The 16,819-nt window shown below is 36.3% G+C and overlaps 1 protein-coding gene across 1 annotated transcript; it reads right to left on the bottom strand.

Annotated features, from left to right (window-relative positions):
* LOC107743671 (tumor suppressor candidate 5 homolog) lies at nt 1-14,356 on the bottom strand. The gene is made up of 3 exons (XM_016557038.1): nt 13,924-14,356; nt 2,553-2,679; nt 1-1,736 (listed from the first exon to the last, which is right to left on the bottom strand). Exons 1-3 carry the CDS (start codon nt 14,305-14,307, stop codon nt 1,726-1,728), a joined length of 522 nt encoding a protein of 173 aa, XP_016412524.1. The 5' UTR covers nt 14,308-14,356; the 3' UTR covers nt 1-1,725.
* Nucleotides 14,357-16,819: the final 2,463 nt, after the last annotated feature.

Raw genomic sequence — 16,819 nt, 5'->3', positions numbered from 1 at the left:
GTACACCGTAACCTAACATAGAAAACAGATATACAAGTGAACCAAGAATGCAAAGTTGTACATAATAAATCACAGTTTTAAGACACATAGCAGCATTTTTGCATCTCATTCATAATGGCATAATGGGTTTTATGAACAACACAGTAACATAATCGCTTATAGTGAACAAAAGAGTTATGAGAAGCACAAAACAGTACATTATACAGCATAATGCCTATATATGAAACGGTCATCTTAGGTGTTTAGGTACTAACAGTCTATTTTTAGGAGATTATACATGAAAGTATATTTTTAGGATACAAAAGTACTGACAGGACATGAGAATATTGATGAAAAGTAAGTGTAAAAGTGCATTGAAATCTATGACAGGGCAGTCAAATACTTAATTCAGTATGAATGAAGCATGTCAATAGACATTTCCTTCTTAACTGTCACTCAGTCTAACTAGCCAGAGAAGTGCTGTTATGTATCTGTACCTCCGATTGTGTAATTTTCTCATATTAATATCAGCAGATTGAAGAATTAGCAATCACAGAGATGCAATAAACACTGTGAGACGTGTCAAAGCAAAGTCCCTTACACACAAGCTCATTCTAGGTGAAGATAAAAAAAATGTTTTGTCCACCCACGGCATGCCTAAATATTTCTATAAATATGTTGATATATATCTCATATTAATAAGGGATAAGTCTGGAGATTTATGACAGGGAAACTGGCATTCTGTCCAGGAAAGAACCCAGGGTAAAGATGAATAGTCCTGTGATTTATTTAGCATACTGATATAAAGGTCTTGGCACAGAATGGTGCTGGCCGTTGCATGCCTCTAGATGAATGTCCATGCTCCAGCAGTTTTTGTCAGGAAAGAGAGGGCTGGCATGCGTAACATTTCAGTCCTACCTCTCTATGCTAGTATGAGATGTGTAGTGGATCCTCGTGGTTAAAGGCAGAGCTCTCCATGAACTTTGTGCCATTGAAAGAATATAGCATTTCATACAATGGACAATGATGTACATTCCCATCTTTAAATACCCACTACTCTTACAGATAAAAAACATAGTAGTGAAAAATGCCGACAGTTATTCACATACAGGATCAGGCGTGCGTGTGGTCATTTTGGTCATTTTTTTAATAATCAAAACATACAAAATAAATAAACAAAAATGAAATCTCCAACCCCAATGACCATTTCTGTTAAGTCTGACAAGGATTCTATCTAACAGATTGTCATCCCTAGTTCATTCCCGTCACTTAAACTCCACATATAAATCTTTTTATAAAACATACATCAGTGGTTATGTTGCAAATATTTCTGTTCATAATTTTCAAATGCAAGATCAACCAGGAGTAATATAAGGTTAAAATGCAGCTTGCCGGGCATAGCCATGTTTTCAAAGACGATCTTTGGAAAAAAAAAAAGAAAGTCCCCTTGTCCTTTGTGCCATCCTCAGACGAGTTCTTGCCACAACAGCAATGTTTCTCATTACATAATGCAAGCCATTACTGTTCTTTTTAACATATGGGAGTTTTTTCACTGAGCATGCTAATCTACCGCATGCATATTTGCTATTTAATCAGATCGTATTTTGCTGCTACAGTCCTCATTTATTTTTATCTTATGTGGCATTATTGTTAAGAGGGAGATCTTATTTTAATTACATCATGGGTGAGGTTTTTATTTTGTTTGCAATAGTGCTGTAGATGGGTTTCTCGTTCTTACTATGCCTCCTATCCAGTTACTGAGGATAGAGCAGAAAAAAAAGAGCATATGAATCATAACAGCAACACTGAGTATGGAAATACATGCAACTTATCAAATATAGTATATATTATCAACTATAGTATGTGAACCGCTCCATCATTTTGGCCCAGAAAATAATTTAGTCTCTTAATGAATTTCTGTGACATAATTATGTTTCTGCTTGTCAAGATATAATCATTTAAATGGTGGCTGTCATAACTTGTTTTTAAGAAAATCTTCTTAAAAGTATTTTCAGATATTATTTTTTTTGACAATTAAGGTGTTTATTCAAACTTTAAAAAATAATTAAATTTTTACTTAAGTTTCTTTTAGCTATGATGCATTAAATTAATAAGAAATGTGAGTAAAGACTGATACATTGTTACAAAATATTTCTATTTCAAATCAATGTTATTCTTTTAAACTTCCTATTCATCAAAAAAAAATAAAAAATCAAAGTATCAGTTTTTAGGAAAATTAAATAGAACTTTTTTCAATGTTAATAAAAAGAAATGTCTTTTGAGCAGCAAATCAGCATGTTACATTACAGCAACAAGTCACACCACATTAAAGAGCATCAAAACAACATTCATTATTTGAATTTCATGGTAAAGTTGGCATAATTTGAAAGCTAAGACTTTATTTGATAAAAAAAACACACTAACACTCAAAATACAAGTGTTTTGCTTATAATTGTTTTTTTGTTTTTTTTAACAACTCGTGATTAATTTTGACTCAAAATAATAAAGCGTGTCACATCTATAATTTTTAATAGTGGATAGATGCTGAAATAAATGCTTGTAATGCAACATACCTGCAACGACCACATAGATTATGATGCTAAGGAAGCCCACGATGATGGCCACACAGCTAAGCAGGCGAGCCAAGCGTCCCAGGCGTCTTGCCCCATCCATATCCCCCTGCTGTAGACTGTTTCTGGACTGTAACACGACGAAAAAGAGAGAGTGTCACAATTCTAATTACAGATATGTGCACTGTGCAGTATGATCTGTTATAATAGGCTGTGTGTTCTTTTTCATTTAAGCCTTTGGTTGAAATTCAGCATGCTAGGAAGCAAAAGGTCAGAGGTGACTCTGTGAATTGTTCAAGTGATTTGGATACAGGATAAGCTGATAAGCGTGTTTCCTTATTAGTGCAGCCCTATGCCACAGCCACCCATTAGACGGTCAGTGTACCCTAGGGAGAGCCTCTCCAGTAGACTGCATTAAAGTAATCAATACTGAGCAATAGATTGTGCAGGAAAAAGCCTCTGACACAGTGGCCAACCAATCTCCCCACACTCAAATGCTAATTCCATTCTCCATCTTGTCGGCGTGGTTATTCGTCTTGCGATGTGACGTAATCTCATTATCATAAAAGAAAGTCCGGAGTCTTGGAAGTGATGCCGCTGTCCAAGGTGCTGAATGTACTTTGATCAGCTTCCCGAAGCACTAAGTAGAACTTAAGTAGTAAGTTGTACTTAATCTGTACGGCACGATTGCCAAAAGCATTTCTATGTAAGTAGGGTGTACTGTAGAGAGTACGAGCCTCAGAACTTGTGCAACTTAAGCTTTTTTCTTTTTTTTCCCCCCAGTTTATCAAAGATGAAGTAAAATTATATTAATGCAAGTTTTTTTTAAAGTGGACATCGGATGCCCATTTTCCACAAATTTATATGATTCTTTATGTCTGCAACATATTTTGGTTAAAATTTCTCAATGGTCATGTAAAATTACACCCTTTTTACCTTATCAAAAACAGCTCTTTTCACAGCGAGCCATTTCGGTGCATGTCCCTTTAAATAATAAGTTACTGCTCACCGCCATCCTCTGTGAATCTGATGTCGAGAGAAAATTAAGACTCTTAAACCCTATTCGCACGGGATTAGTATTACCTGGTGACCTCCAGTCATTTGTAATAATTGCGGAGGTTGTCTGTGATCTTAATCCCATGCGAATCGGCCATGTCTGTAATTTGTAAAGTAAAAATTCCCCCGCAAATGACCTACCATATTTCGCCGAACACCAAGGTCCTGTAATAATATTAGCCCCGTGCGAATCGGCATCTCTGTGATTTGGCCAGCATTTGGCGGGTTGTATATCATTATTCGAGGTTTTTGTTTCCTGTGTGCCTTTTTATCCATCTTTCACGAAGAATGGAGCTGCGTTGGAGTGTTTGATAGTATTTTGGGTGCTGTGATATCGCTACACCATACAACTTGCAGAAAGAGAAAGCTGAAAAGGTTTTGAGGTTAATGTGTTACAAATAAATCAAGCATAAAGCTTGAGATACTATTTTAACCTGGTGAAATGTAAATGACACAGCGCACGCAGATGTGGGGGGGTAATTTCAAAATCACACAAGGTCCCCAGATAATACTAATCCCGTGCGAATAGGGCTTTATGTTCACTTTTAAATCCAACTACAAAACACCTGCATTTCTACAGCTATAACTACAGCTGCTTGAGCGCGAAGAAAATGGCGGACAGCGTATAACTGGCTGAGGGTATAATTGACTGTTTAGGTTTTTTGAGAATTAAAAAAAAAAGGAGTGAATGGATTTTTGTCATTGTAGGGTGGTTGTGTCCACACAACACATTTATATGCAAACACCATGTAAAAGTGAATTTTGTCTCCGATGTCCCCTTCAGTGTTTGACTTTGTTGAATAAACATGTGCACTGTACGTTTCAAAATCAAAACACAGCGCGGTTGCTTTATGTGAATGTAACTCTGAAGGGAACTGACAGTCATCAGAAAAGTTTCAATGGCGTTTTCATTTTATCTGATAAAGTAGCGTTCATGAGCGGAGCTTATTTGTATACGGCCATTACTGTGGAAACCACTGCTATTATAGTTTTTATTATTTTGAATTCGTTTTTAGATTTTCTTTACATTTTAGTTACAGTTTTAGTAATTTTATTTACAGTGATTATTAAAAAGTGTTTTTGTCATCTTAGTTTTTTTATGTGTATAGGGTTTTTATTAATTTTTTATTTAGTTTTTGTTATTTTAGTACATCAAGGTATAGCACATGAAAATGATATGTGTTGCCTTCTCGTCTAGCTGAAATAAAATAATTTTAGTTTTTTTGTTTTGTTTTGGGTCAATATATTTTGTGTTTTTTTTTAACTAACTAATTCCAGACAGTCAAGATGGATCAGATATTATAGTGTAAATTAGATAATTTTGGAGATATCCAATTCTATTTTCTACACTTGAGCTAACATTTCTTTTTTTATCACCATGTCAGGTAGTAGACCTGAATAATAAGATGTGACCGTTTTTTAACAGTCTTCACACATTTATGTCAGTATTTTCACACTAGTTTTGTGATACAGCCTTAGTTCAGCACCTTCAGACTTGACAGCTCCTGTAATGATGGTATGGCCAAAAGTAAAAGGAATTGTTTACTCAAAAATTTAAAATTCTGTTATCATTTAATCACCCTCATGTTGTTTCAGACCTGTATGACTGACTTTCTTCTGTGTAACAAGATTTTTTTCTCTGTCCATATAATGGAAGTCAGTAGTCTCAAGTGTTGTGTTTCCCAACATACTTCAAATTACTGTATCTTCTTTTATGTAACACAGTAGAAAGAATTGCTTGGATCAACAAGAGGGTGAGTAAATGACAGAATTTTCCTTTTTAGGTGCACTATCCGTTTATGATGATCTTTGTCGAGTTGTGAAAAGAAAAATTTAAGAGACTCCAAGCGTTCTGCCATTACACTTTATGTAGATAGTGCTGGGGAAAAAATAATATAAATAGAAAGTACTGGCAATAGGAAAAAAGCAAAACATAATGTGGCCCAGAAATCCTTTAAAGTTACATAATGTTAAACGAACAGTACTAAACACAGTGGGAAGCCGCCTTCACATTCATCGCATTCATCCATGATGAATGTACACCAAAGTCTGAAAGGCTGACTGTGGAACCATTATACTCTTAATCATGTCTTCAGCGTTCACTTAGAGCATTTGGTAGGACAATAGCAGATAGGATTACAGCTCTATCAAACTGGTTTTGTTGGAGAAACTGAAGAGCTTCCCCCATCACATACACTGATCTTCCCTCACCCACAGGGAGGCTCTGCTTCTTCACTGTCACACTGCAGTTTACCTGTTGCCTTTAGAGCCACAGTATTCAGTTCTGCTCATACCACTTACAGAATCTGAATGTTTATCTTTTTCAAAACAATATTGAGAAAGGTTATCAAAAAATAGCATTTTATAATTAGACATAACAGAAAATATTGAAATAAAATATATGTACAGTACCGCTCAGTTTGGCAGTGTGATTTTTTTTAATGTTTTTGAGAACAAGCATTTTTTATGCTCTATAAGGCTCGTTTATTTGATGAGAAACAGTAATATTGTGAAATATTACAATTTAAAATAACTTTTTTATTTTAAAATATAATTTATTCCTGTGATCGTAAAGCTGAATTTTCAGCAGCCATTACTCGTCTTCTGTGTCACATGATCCTTCAGAAATCATTCTAATACACTGATTTTATGCATAAGAAACGTTAATAATTATTATTATTGGTGAAAACAGTTGCTTAATATTTCTGTGGATTATCTGATGAATAGAAAGTTCAAAAGGTAGAATTTTTTGTAGATAGTCATTTTTTGATCAGTTTAATGCATCCCTCCTAAATAAAAGCATTAAAAAAACGTATTGACCCCAAACTTCTGAAAGGTAGTAAATACACACACAGAAATGATTGCCTTTTAATATTTCCTCCTTGAGCATCAAGGACAGTTTGAACGAGTTCTCACTCGTGCAATAACGACATTAAGATCCTTGTCTTGTGGAATATACTTTAGTATCTGTTTTGCGTATGTAGATAATCATATGGTACTTTAAGGCAGGACCTGTACCCTTCCCTCTCTGCTAGCCTGCCCATCGTCTCTCAGTTCAAATACTGCAGACTGGCTCTGACATCCTAGCAGGGGTTTAATATGTGGCTGGAGCAGCACAACGTTATTGATTCCCAAGTCTAATCACTGCGGAAAGCCGTATCAGCGCTTTCAATCAGAAAGAGTCTTTTGACGATACCGTGTAGTACAATGCCATCTGCCCTTCTTGCGTTTCAATCTCTTTCATTTAGCATGATGACAGTGCAGTATGTGTCGTGATGCAGCCGCGCAAATGGCTTCTGGCTCTTTGTGTTTTGAGACGCATTTTGCCTGACTGTGGTTTGGAGAATGTTCAGAAACGCCAGTGGATTGTAATGGGCTGTGTGCGGCTTTTCCGAGTAGAGGAGGGGTGTGTCCCGTGACACGGCAAATGGATAACACTGATTCCCCAGGAGCTTTGGCCTGTAATATATTTCTCTTGAACTGAAAAGTCTTCGGCAATTCTTCTGGGCAGATTCGATGACCCCCTTTTCTCCTCACTTTCTCCCTTTCATTGTATGTCACATAAACACACAAGAACGTTCCCCTCCCCCTCTCAACATCTCCTGCTGCAGCCTGGGAGTGAACAGGAGCTCTTGGCTTTCCCTCACAAGCTTGAGCCATTAATTATAAACAGCCATGCCAGCGGCTGGGGAGGAATGACTGTAGAAAACCTGCACAATGGTGCACAGCGAACACCAATTTTGTTTTAAGTCCAGAATAAATAGATTTTCAACACAGAAGCAATATTGTAATATTTTTGTTTTAATTTGACTAGACATAGTAATAAAGACTTAAAGGTGCAATAGGTGATTGTCTTCAGAAACATTTTTTGTTATGCTGGTTGAAAGTCTCTTCACATCCCGATAGCAATCATTAAGTTAAGTGGTCTAAATGTATTTGTCTGTATTTATATATTCTGTGGAAGGTGTAGGATCAAGAAATGTTCGTCCAATCAAAACGCTCGGTCCGAGAGTTTTAATTTGCTTTCCTACCTGCCTGTCAGCGTACAGTTTGTATTAGCATACCTCTGCGCACCCAGTTCGCGCAGACAGGATACGTCATCAGCACGTTCACGCACGCTGTGCAGACAGAGCGAGGATGGCAGGCAAACATCAACAACCCGATCTTCCTTCCTGGTATTGTAGTACTTTTAAAGATTTCTCACCGGTGAATGACACATGATGTAGCCCAGCGGTATATCCAGTCCTCGCGCCAGCTCGTTAGATGTGAGCTACGTGCATGAACTGTGTTCCGATCTATATGATCCCTACACAGTGTTCATTGCTCCCTCCTCCCTGAGCAGGGGAAATACGTTGATGTTTACTTCACTTCGGAACATGGGCTGGAATTGGGAACCTGATGTAGCCTATTGTAGTAATGTTGTCTCTGGTCTGTGAGTGTAAATGCGTTCAGGGGGCGTGGCTTTGGACGGCGATTGCAGGGAGGGTGGGACGTTCGCTTTCAGTGCTATCAGGCTAAAGTTAGCATTTTCCAAGATCTCCTATTGCACCTTTAAAGTGTAATAAATATTTGTTTAAAACTGCAACTATAATTATTAATAGGCACTTTCTTTTAGCTTTGGCAATAACTAATGCTCTCTTAAAGGAATAGTCCACCCAAAAATGAAAAGTCTGTCATCATTTACTCACCCTTAAGTTGTTTTAAAACCTGTATGAGTTTATTTCTACTGTTGAATATGATATTTTGAAGAATGTTGGTAACCAAACAGCTGCTGGTAGCCATTGACTTCCATAGTATGGGGAAAAAAATACTATTGAAGTCAGTGACTACCAGCAACAGTTTGGTTACATTCTTCAAAATATCTTAATTTTTCATTTTTGGATAAATTTTCCCTTTGAAGTTAATGTTTAAAAACACTAATAATTTAATATCACGGTTACTTTTTTTTATCACATTTTAAAATTAATATCTCTTTTTTTATATACAGTATATTGCACATTAAAATGTTGTGATCTCTAAATTCACTTGTAGCATTTATAACAATTGGTTTTAGTTTCTAGTGTTTTATTTAATTATTTCAACAAAATGCTGACCTATAGTTTACAGTCTTAAAAATAAAGGTTTCAAAAAGAGGTTTTTGCCATAGAAGAACTATTTTTGGCTCCCCAAAGAACTTTTTTTTGTAAACAGTTCTTAGTGTGAAGAACATTTTTTACTACAATGAGCCTTGTGTGCAATGCATGTGCATGGATATAGATCCAAATAATGAACATTTATTAAAAATTTATTGTGGAATTTTTAAATCTGCCATTTGTCGGTTAATCTGAATTAACTTTTTTTTTTTAAACTATGCGCTTACTACTATCTGCCATTTTGTTAATATTTTTGATTGTCTCATATTTTTTCAATATTCATTTTGTTTTTGTTTTTATTTTTTTATTATACACATTTATGTAGTGTATTTATATTTATTTGTCTCTATTTAGCCTGTGGAAAGCAAGCTTCTGCATGAGCAGGTGCACTGGAAACACGATCTCACTGGCTGTTTGCTTTCATAATGTAATGTTTCACTCAGCATTGTGAGAACATGATGACACCATATTACAGTATGGGGCTTGTTTGAGAAACAAGCAACAAGCTGCTTAATGCATCAATATTTTCCATAGCTATTCTATATGAGCTTTTTGTAAAACTGGAGAAGCAGAAAATGGCAGCCCATCGTAGTCTCAAATTCCTGTTATAGTGTAACGGACACAGAAACAAAGCCATTCAGCATCTCTGCTTGCCATATTTCACCAGCAGAAGCTGCAGCATATGCAGTAACTGCTTTACTGGTCCTTCCACTGCACTGAGATTGGCCATTAAAATCCACCCCACCTCCCCATGCCAAGCCAAATGACTCCTTTCAGCTTGCATGAGCTCCAGCGTACCACAACCTCTTATTTGCCACTGTACTGCCTCTGTAAGCTCATTGATTTCAGAGTTCCTGATGCATGCCTACAGTACAAAACCTTGCTAGAATGTCGTCGTTACAATTGCTTTCTAGATCTCAGCTGAGAAGAACTGTTTCCATGTCTGTGGCTATTGGAGCATGCATCTGGAATTGTCCTAGTGGGAATTTTCATATAGCCTTCCAACACAAAAACAAAATCTTTCTGTAGCATCCCGTTTTTTTCTTTTTTTTTGTCGTTGTTTTTTTAGACTTCCTCTTCTGACCAGTGGATGCCACTAAAGTTGCATCCCAAATGACGCACTATACACTATGCATTTATACACTATGTATTTATGCACTATGTACTCTGTGTGGTGTATTAATTTTTTAAGGTTATTTTGTCATTCATGATCAGATTCTGATAGCCCCTCCCCCTCTGCTTTGTAATTAAAGCTGCGATAGTTGAGTGCATGAAATGTCCAACATTCCACACTTCATTTTTTCAGTTAATAAAGTGCATCATCCAGTTATTTAAAGTGAACTTTTTCTTTTTGTCATTGTCAGTGTGAACGGCATAGAATAAGTACACAATTTGGGATGCGCTTTGTCTTATTTTGTCTTTTTTCATCTTTGTGCTCTTATTTTGAATGTGTTTTAATACCCTTTGGTTTCATGATTTTGTTTTTTGTCTTGAGGGATGTTGAAATTGAGCAATATGGAATATTGGTGAAGCCACATTAATGAAAATGTGCGGTGCGATTTCAATTCAGATGACTGTGTTGTGTCTATTTTTGTTGTGCTCATCTCAGAAATCCTTAGTTAATAGTACACTCTAAAAATCTGTAAAAAATAGGGGACAATGTACTGTATTAGGAATTTTCCAGTACCAGTATTTTTACTAGTGCTGTCAAACGATTAATCGCGATTAATCACATCCAAAATAAAAACTTTTTTTTTACATAATATATGTGTGTGTACTTTGTATATTTATTATGTATATATAAATACACGCACATGCAATAATTTAAGAAAAATATGTTCTGTTTATACATTTAAAATATTTATTTATAGTATCAATTATATTAATATAAATATATACATGGAAATATTTTCAAAATATATACTGTATGTGTGTGTATTTATATATACATAATAAATATACACAGTATACACACATATTATGTAAACAAAAACCTTTATTTTGGATGCGATTAATCGCGATTAATCGTTTGACAGCACTAATTTTTACCAGTATTTTACACTGCATTGGGTTGTGTTTTATAGTTAATGGGAATGTCCATAAAATTATTGGATAATGTCCTGTGTAATGAGCTGCCAGTGCTTTTTCTGATATTTTACGGATTTATTTTTTAAAATGTAGCATTAATGTAAAATACTATATCATAAATATTTTTTTATATTTAATTGCATACTTTCCACTTTTGGAATGTCAATGTTAATGTTTTAAACTTACCAAACAAGATATATAATAACATGCCTCTGTGTCTCACTCACTCTTCTAAGTGGCTTGTTGTTGTTTTGTAGCTGTTTTAGATTTACATAAGGTTTATAATAAAAAAAGAATGAAAATTCTGAATTTTATACAGCATATTTGCAATATGCAATAGTGTTACATCTAAAAATTGTCTTTAGAATTAGTTTGAATGCAGTTCTAGTTTAAGCCTTACCCACATAAGAGTTATGATCCAAATTCTAATAGAAATCCTGTACACATTCCATTTGGATTATTTAATTTATTATTTTATTTTATTTTTGACCAAAAGGGTTAAGAATTATGACCTAAAATGATGCAGAGGGGTCCTTACAGCAGGTTAGAAGGCTAAATTGATCTGTCTGGCCCTCTGTTGAATTGTCAGGTAGCTATGGTTTCAGCTGTCACTCTGTTGGCATGGTGGATTTGTATTTGTGTGGACAAACGAGACTGGGAGACACTATTTGCATGAGTGTGGTCAGAAGTACAGGTGTTTGCAGTAGAATATTGGTAGCTTTCAATGCAGCCTAAAAAACTTGACCTAGATCAGGTTCATGAGGAGCGTCTAGGACTCTTTATTATTCAATCTGTCTTAACACAAAGGCTCTGTGAAGGGCGTAGAGCGGGATGGCTTTTGATAGGGGCACAGCAGGGATCATTCTGTAATCTGTACTGTAAATCTATATAGGATTTTGCTCTTTACAAGAAACCGGAGCACATTTGTATGGCGCCTTTCCACTGTTGAGCTCTAATTTGTGTGTCTCCAATAGAGCATGTCCCACTGAAACACTTAGAAAGTTGTAATGAGCACCAAGTACACAATGGTTCAAAATTCACTTAAGGCTGAATTTGACTGTATCTTATTAAATTTACTGAAATGATGTGTTTGAAAGCTGCTCTCCTGTGACTCGGCTGGAAAGTCTCATTTGTATCCTGCTGAGGTTATGCGCTGCTGAGTCGCTGTTCTTTCAGTATGAAAAAGTGAACAAAAGCACTCGACTCTGATTAGAAAAACAGTGCATACTGTTATCTGCTAACAAGGGTATCTTTTCGAGAGGGACAAAAAAAGAAATGCCACCCTACATCTATAAAACGCAGGATCGTGCTAAATAGTTTCTTTCTAGACATATGTGACCCTGGACCACAAAACCAGTCTTAAGTCGCTGGGGTATATTTGTAGCAATAGCCAAAAATACATTGTATGGGTCAAAATTATTGATTTTTCTTTTATGCCAAAAATCATTAGGATATTAAGTAAAGATCATGTTCCATGAAGATATTTTGTAAATTTCCTACTGTAAATATATTAAAACGTAATTTTTGATTAGTAATATGCATTGCTAAGGACTTCATTTGGACAGTTTTAAAGGCGATTTTCTCAGTATTTAGATTTTTTTTGCACCCTCAGATTCCAGATTTTCAAATAGTTGTATCTCGGCCAAATATTGTCCTATCCTAACTACCCATATGTCAATGGAAAGCTTATTTATTCCGCTTTCAGATGATGTGTAAATCTCAATTTCGGAAATTCGACCCTTATGACTGGTTTTGTGGTCCAGGGTCACATATCATGAACGCCATGTCTTGTACATCTTCATTAAATCCAGATAAATGGTACCACACCCAACATATGTGCACTCTTACTCTCTGAACCTCTAAGTTATGTGGATGGAAATAAAGATGTTATTTGGTATGTTTTTGGGATAAAAAATTATATTTGTATCTATGCTTTGGAAACACTTTGCACCATATTTATGCCTTCTAATTGACTGTTTTGCTCCACCGTCCCTAGAGTTTGTGCTGTGTAGGTGCTTGGTGCGCGGTGGAGATAGTCTGCACCAATTTTCTGGCGAATAGCTCCCCAGCACTCAGTCAGGTCCATTTACCGCGAGCATATGCAGGGCTGTAAATCACACCTGTCAGTGGATCTGTGCTCTGCTCTCTCAATGCAGCTCCTGTGCTTTTGCATATGATTTGCAAGAGTATGGCAAGTCATTTTAGCAATTATGCTCACTAGTATTAATTTAAAACTAAACTAGTACTATTAAAAATTAATCTAATTTATTACATTGTTTTAAATGCCAATAAGTAATCCAACTATTAGTGACTAGTATCATATACAGTATCAATATAGTGACTACTATTGTTTTCACTTTTACTGTACTTATTCATTACATACTAGTACTTATTCCCTTGCTAGTAAGTATCCCAAGTATATAACAAGTAACTTGTTCCATTGTTATTGGTAAAGAATGCATTGAATTCTATGGTGGTCTGTGATTCAGATATCATTTATTAACATTTTTAACATTACTATTAACATTTCTATTTCTTAAACTATCCCAGTATCTATTTCAGTTTTGCTACTTTGTATTAGTACCTGGATAGTATTTTTAAGACACTATTTAGCTCACTAGCTGTGATTGCCTTTTACCATATATAAATTACTAGTTTTAACAAATATATTACACACTAGTCTCTAATAAAGTACTATTAGTTTGTACTAAGAAAACTGGAAAATGTTTTAACTGTTTGCACAAGTAGTTAAATTAGTACTGAATAAGTGACTAACAGATGCAGGAACAATTTACTGTTACCAGTAAATTTGGAAAAATATAGTCTACTAGTGACTACAGACTTCCTAGTGAAATCAACTTTAAAGTAGCGTACTAGTAACAGTAGTTTTAAGGAATAGCCTACCTGTAAGCGGCTTGCCATACAACAGATAGACACTGTTTATTGACATGAAAGAGGTTTGTCTTGTTTGTTCAAGTACTTTCAGCACAATTTCGTGCCGTACAGAAATATTTACCATACAATGTGGGACTGCTGGTCTGAATTAGGAAACAACACCCAGACTTGAATTATTTCAATTATAACTTATTGATACTCACCATAATTGAATAGACCAATGCAACGATGCTTAGTGGCCACACGGGACAAAAGCAGGAAAAAATGACCAGTATGAGGTAGTCTTTGGGTTTCTGCTGCTCTTGGACGGCATTACCGGTCGATGAAGTGCGGCTCAGGCTCACTCTGGACGGAGAGAGAGGAGCCGACCCGAGCTGCCCCGCTGATCCGGATCTCAGCGGCAGACTGTGGCCGTTCTGATCCCCGTCGAGAGCCTTGTCACCCCCGACACTGACCGTGAAGGAGCTGGAGGTCTTTACCCCGGTGGGCTCGGTGGTCACGAGGAGTTTCTCGGTCTCGGCTGGTTGCGTTCCTCCGCTCTCCCCCAGATTCGATTTCGCAAACTCCGTATCTGTGTTTATTGCCATTGTGGAAATCCAAACTTAATGTTTCTGGAAGATTAAAAAAAAACTCCTTTTGGCGAATGTGAAATATTATCAAAGTTGTCAGGCGATGCTAATTTCCCATTGTTTACGTTTTTTTTTCTTCTTCTTTTTTAACTTAAAATAACGCGTTTGATTGTATTCATAGGGTTAATATGACATTCAACGTCGAATTAATATGTCCAGATTTTTTTTCTCGCAATTTTTTTCTACTAATTAAAACAAGTCAAAGAGGCGTTGTGACTTTATCCTCCCATGTCGATATGGTCATCCTCTCTGTGTGATCGTGTTTAATGGATTCAGTTCCGCTCAGTTCAATCCAGATCGGAAGACGATCTCCTCTGCCCACACACTCAACTAAACCACAGAAACGCGACTCATCTGGACTTCAGCATTTCCCAAACGTCTTAAAAGACGTAGAAAAAAACCTGTTTTCTTGTGTAAAAAATGAAATAGCAGGTGCCTTTGTGAGATCGCAGCAGAGGAACAGAAGGTTAAAGTAGTTGCACAGCAGCAGTGAGTGGAGTGATGTTCCTCTCTCACCTCCTCTGCATGATGGAGGTGACTGTGGCCGTTCTGGTCCCCGTCGAGAGCCTTGTCACCCCCGACACTGACCGTGAAGGAGCTGGAAGTCTTCACCCCGGTGGGCTCGGTGGTCACGAGGAGTTTCTCGGTCTCGGCTGGTTGCGTTCCTCCGCTCTCCCCCAGATTCGATTTCGCAAACTCCGTATCTGTGTTTATTGCCATTGTGGAAATCCAAACTTAATGTTTCTGGAAGATTAAAAAAAAACTCCTTTTGGCGAATGTGAAATATTATCAAAGTTGTCAGGCGATGCTAATTTCCCATTGTTTACGTTTTTTTTTCTTCTTCTTTTTTAACTTAAAATAACGCGTTTGATTGTATTCATAGGGTTAATATGACATTCAACGTCGAATTAATATGTCCAGATTTTTTTTCTCGCAATTTTTTTCTACTAATTAAAACAAGTCAAAGAGGCGTTGTGACTTTATCCTCCCATGTCGATATGGTCATCCTCTCTGTGTGATCGTGTTTAATGGATTCAATTCCGCTCAGTTCAATCCAGATCGGAGGACAATCTCCTCTGCCCACACACTCAACTAAACCACAGAGACGCGACTCATCTGGACTTCAGCATTTCCCAAACGTCTTAAAAGACGTAAAAAAAAACCTGTTTTCTTGTGTAAAAAATGAAATAGCAGGTGCCTTTGTGAGATCGCAGCAGAGGAACAGACGGTTAAAGTAGTTGCACAGCAGCAGTGAGTGGAGTGATGTTCCTCTCTCACCTCCTCTGCATCAATGATGGAGGTGCGCTGGTCCCGCAGGACTTTCTATGTAATACTCCCAATGTTCTTCCCCTGGGGATGCTGCAATACCTGTTTGCGAGCCTTTTAAAACATTTTATACCATAAACAAGCATTACTTATGCTATTTTCTTATTGTCTGGTTACATAACCAATTAGTCAAAGATTGAAGTGTTTCAAAGGAGGATACACACAGAGAGAGAAAGAGAAAGAGAAAGTAGCCCATATATTTTGCTAAATAAAAGTAGGATGTTTGGAAAAGTTACATGAGACTTGACCACCTATTATTGTATCTTTTTATCAGTGATCTCTCATTAATCCATCTAGTGGATGGTGTTTAAATTATCTATGTATCTGTGTCCCCACTCAAGGACGAGCACGGTTACAGGTTACATGAGGACACTGTAGATATGCTGGGAAACAGCAGACAAACACAAGGGAATCCCCTTAAAATAATATCTTATGATGTAATGACATTGATCCAGACTGTTCCTGAACACATATCATTCTAAATTGATTCATAAACCTCAGGATATTAATCATCTCAGTGCTGGGGGTGCAAAAAAACTAAATATTGAGAAAATCGTCTTTAAAGTTGTCCAAATGAAGTTCTTAGCAATGTATATTACTAATCAAAAATTAAGTTTTGATATATTTACAGTAGGAAATTTACAAAATATCTTCATGGAACATTTTTTGGCAAAAAAGAAAAATATAATTTTGACCCATACAATGTATTTTTGGCTATTGCTACAAATATACCCCAGTGACTTAAGACTGGTTTTGTGGTCCAGGGTCACATATGTATTAGTACAGGGTTTCCCAAACTGGGCTCATGAATTGATGAAAGGCTGAAATGCAATGCATAAAAATGCAACATCTTACAGTTATATTTGGCAAACAAGAAATCCAGGAGACTTCAAATAATTAAATAGTTTTACTTGCTCAGTTAAAATGTTTAAATCACTCAAACATGATTAATTTATGAACATGATAAATGTTATAAACATGCTCCATTTTATATTTAATATTTAAATGCATTATAGGACTGCAATGTCTGTGCAAAAAGAGTGGGACACACTGAGTTATCATGAAGTTTATGATGTTTTGAGACACAAAATGCTGCGGATGAATTCATTATTCATTATTCAATTATCCACCACAACATAGCAAC

This window comes from Sinocyclocheilus rhinocerous, unplaced genomic scaffold, assembly GCF_001515625.1.
Source record: "Sinocyclocheilus rhinocerous isolate Xijiao unplaced genomic scaffold, SAMN03320098_v1.1 scaffold166, whole genome shotgun sequence".
Classification (NCBI taxonomy): Eukaryota; Metazoa; Chordata; class Actinopteri; order Cypriniformes; family Cyprinidae; genus Sinocyclocheilus; species Sinocyclocheilus rhinocerous.
The sequence above is the reverse complement of the archived record's forward strand: the minus strand, read 5'-3'. Positions and strand labels throughout refer to the sequence as shown.

Bases quoted from the DNA above. Each gene is read 5' to 3' on its own strand.
- LOC107743671 (XM_016557038.1), bottom strand. From the start codon at position 14,307: ATGGCAATAAACACAGATACGGAGTTTGCGAAATCGAATCTGGGGGAG. The intron at 2,680-13,923 runs GTGAGTATCAAT...GTCGTGTTACAG, and splicing joins CATTGGTCTATTCAATTATG to TCCAGAAACAGTCTACAGCA.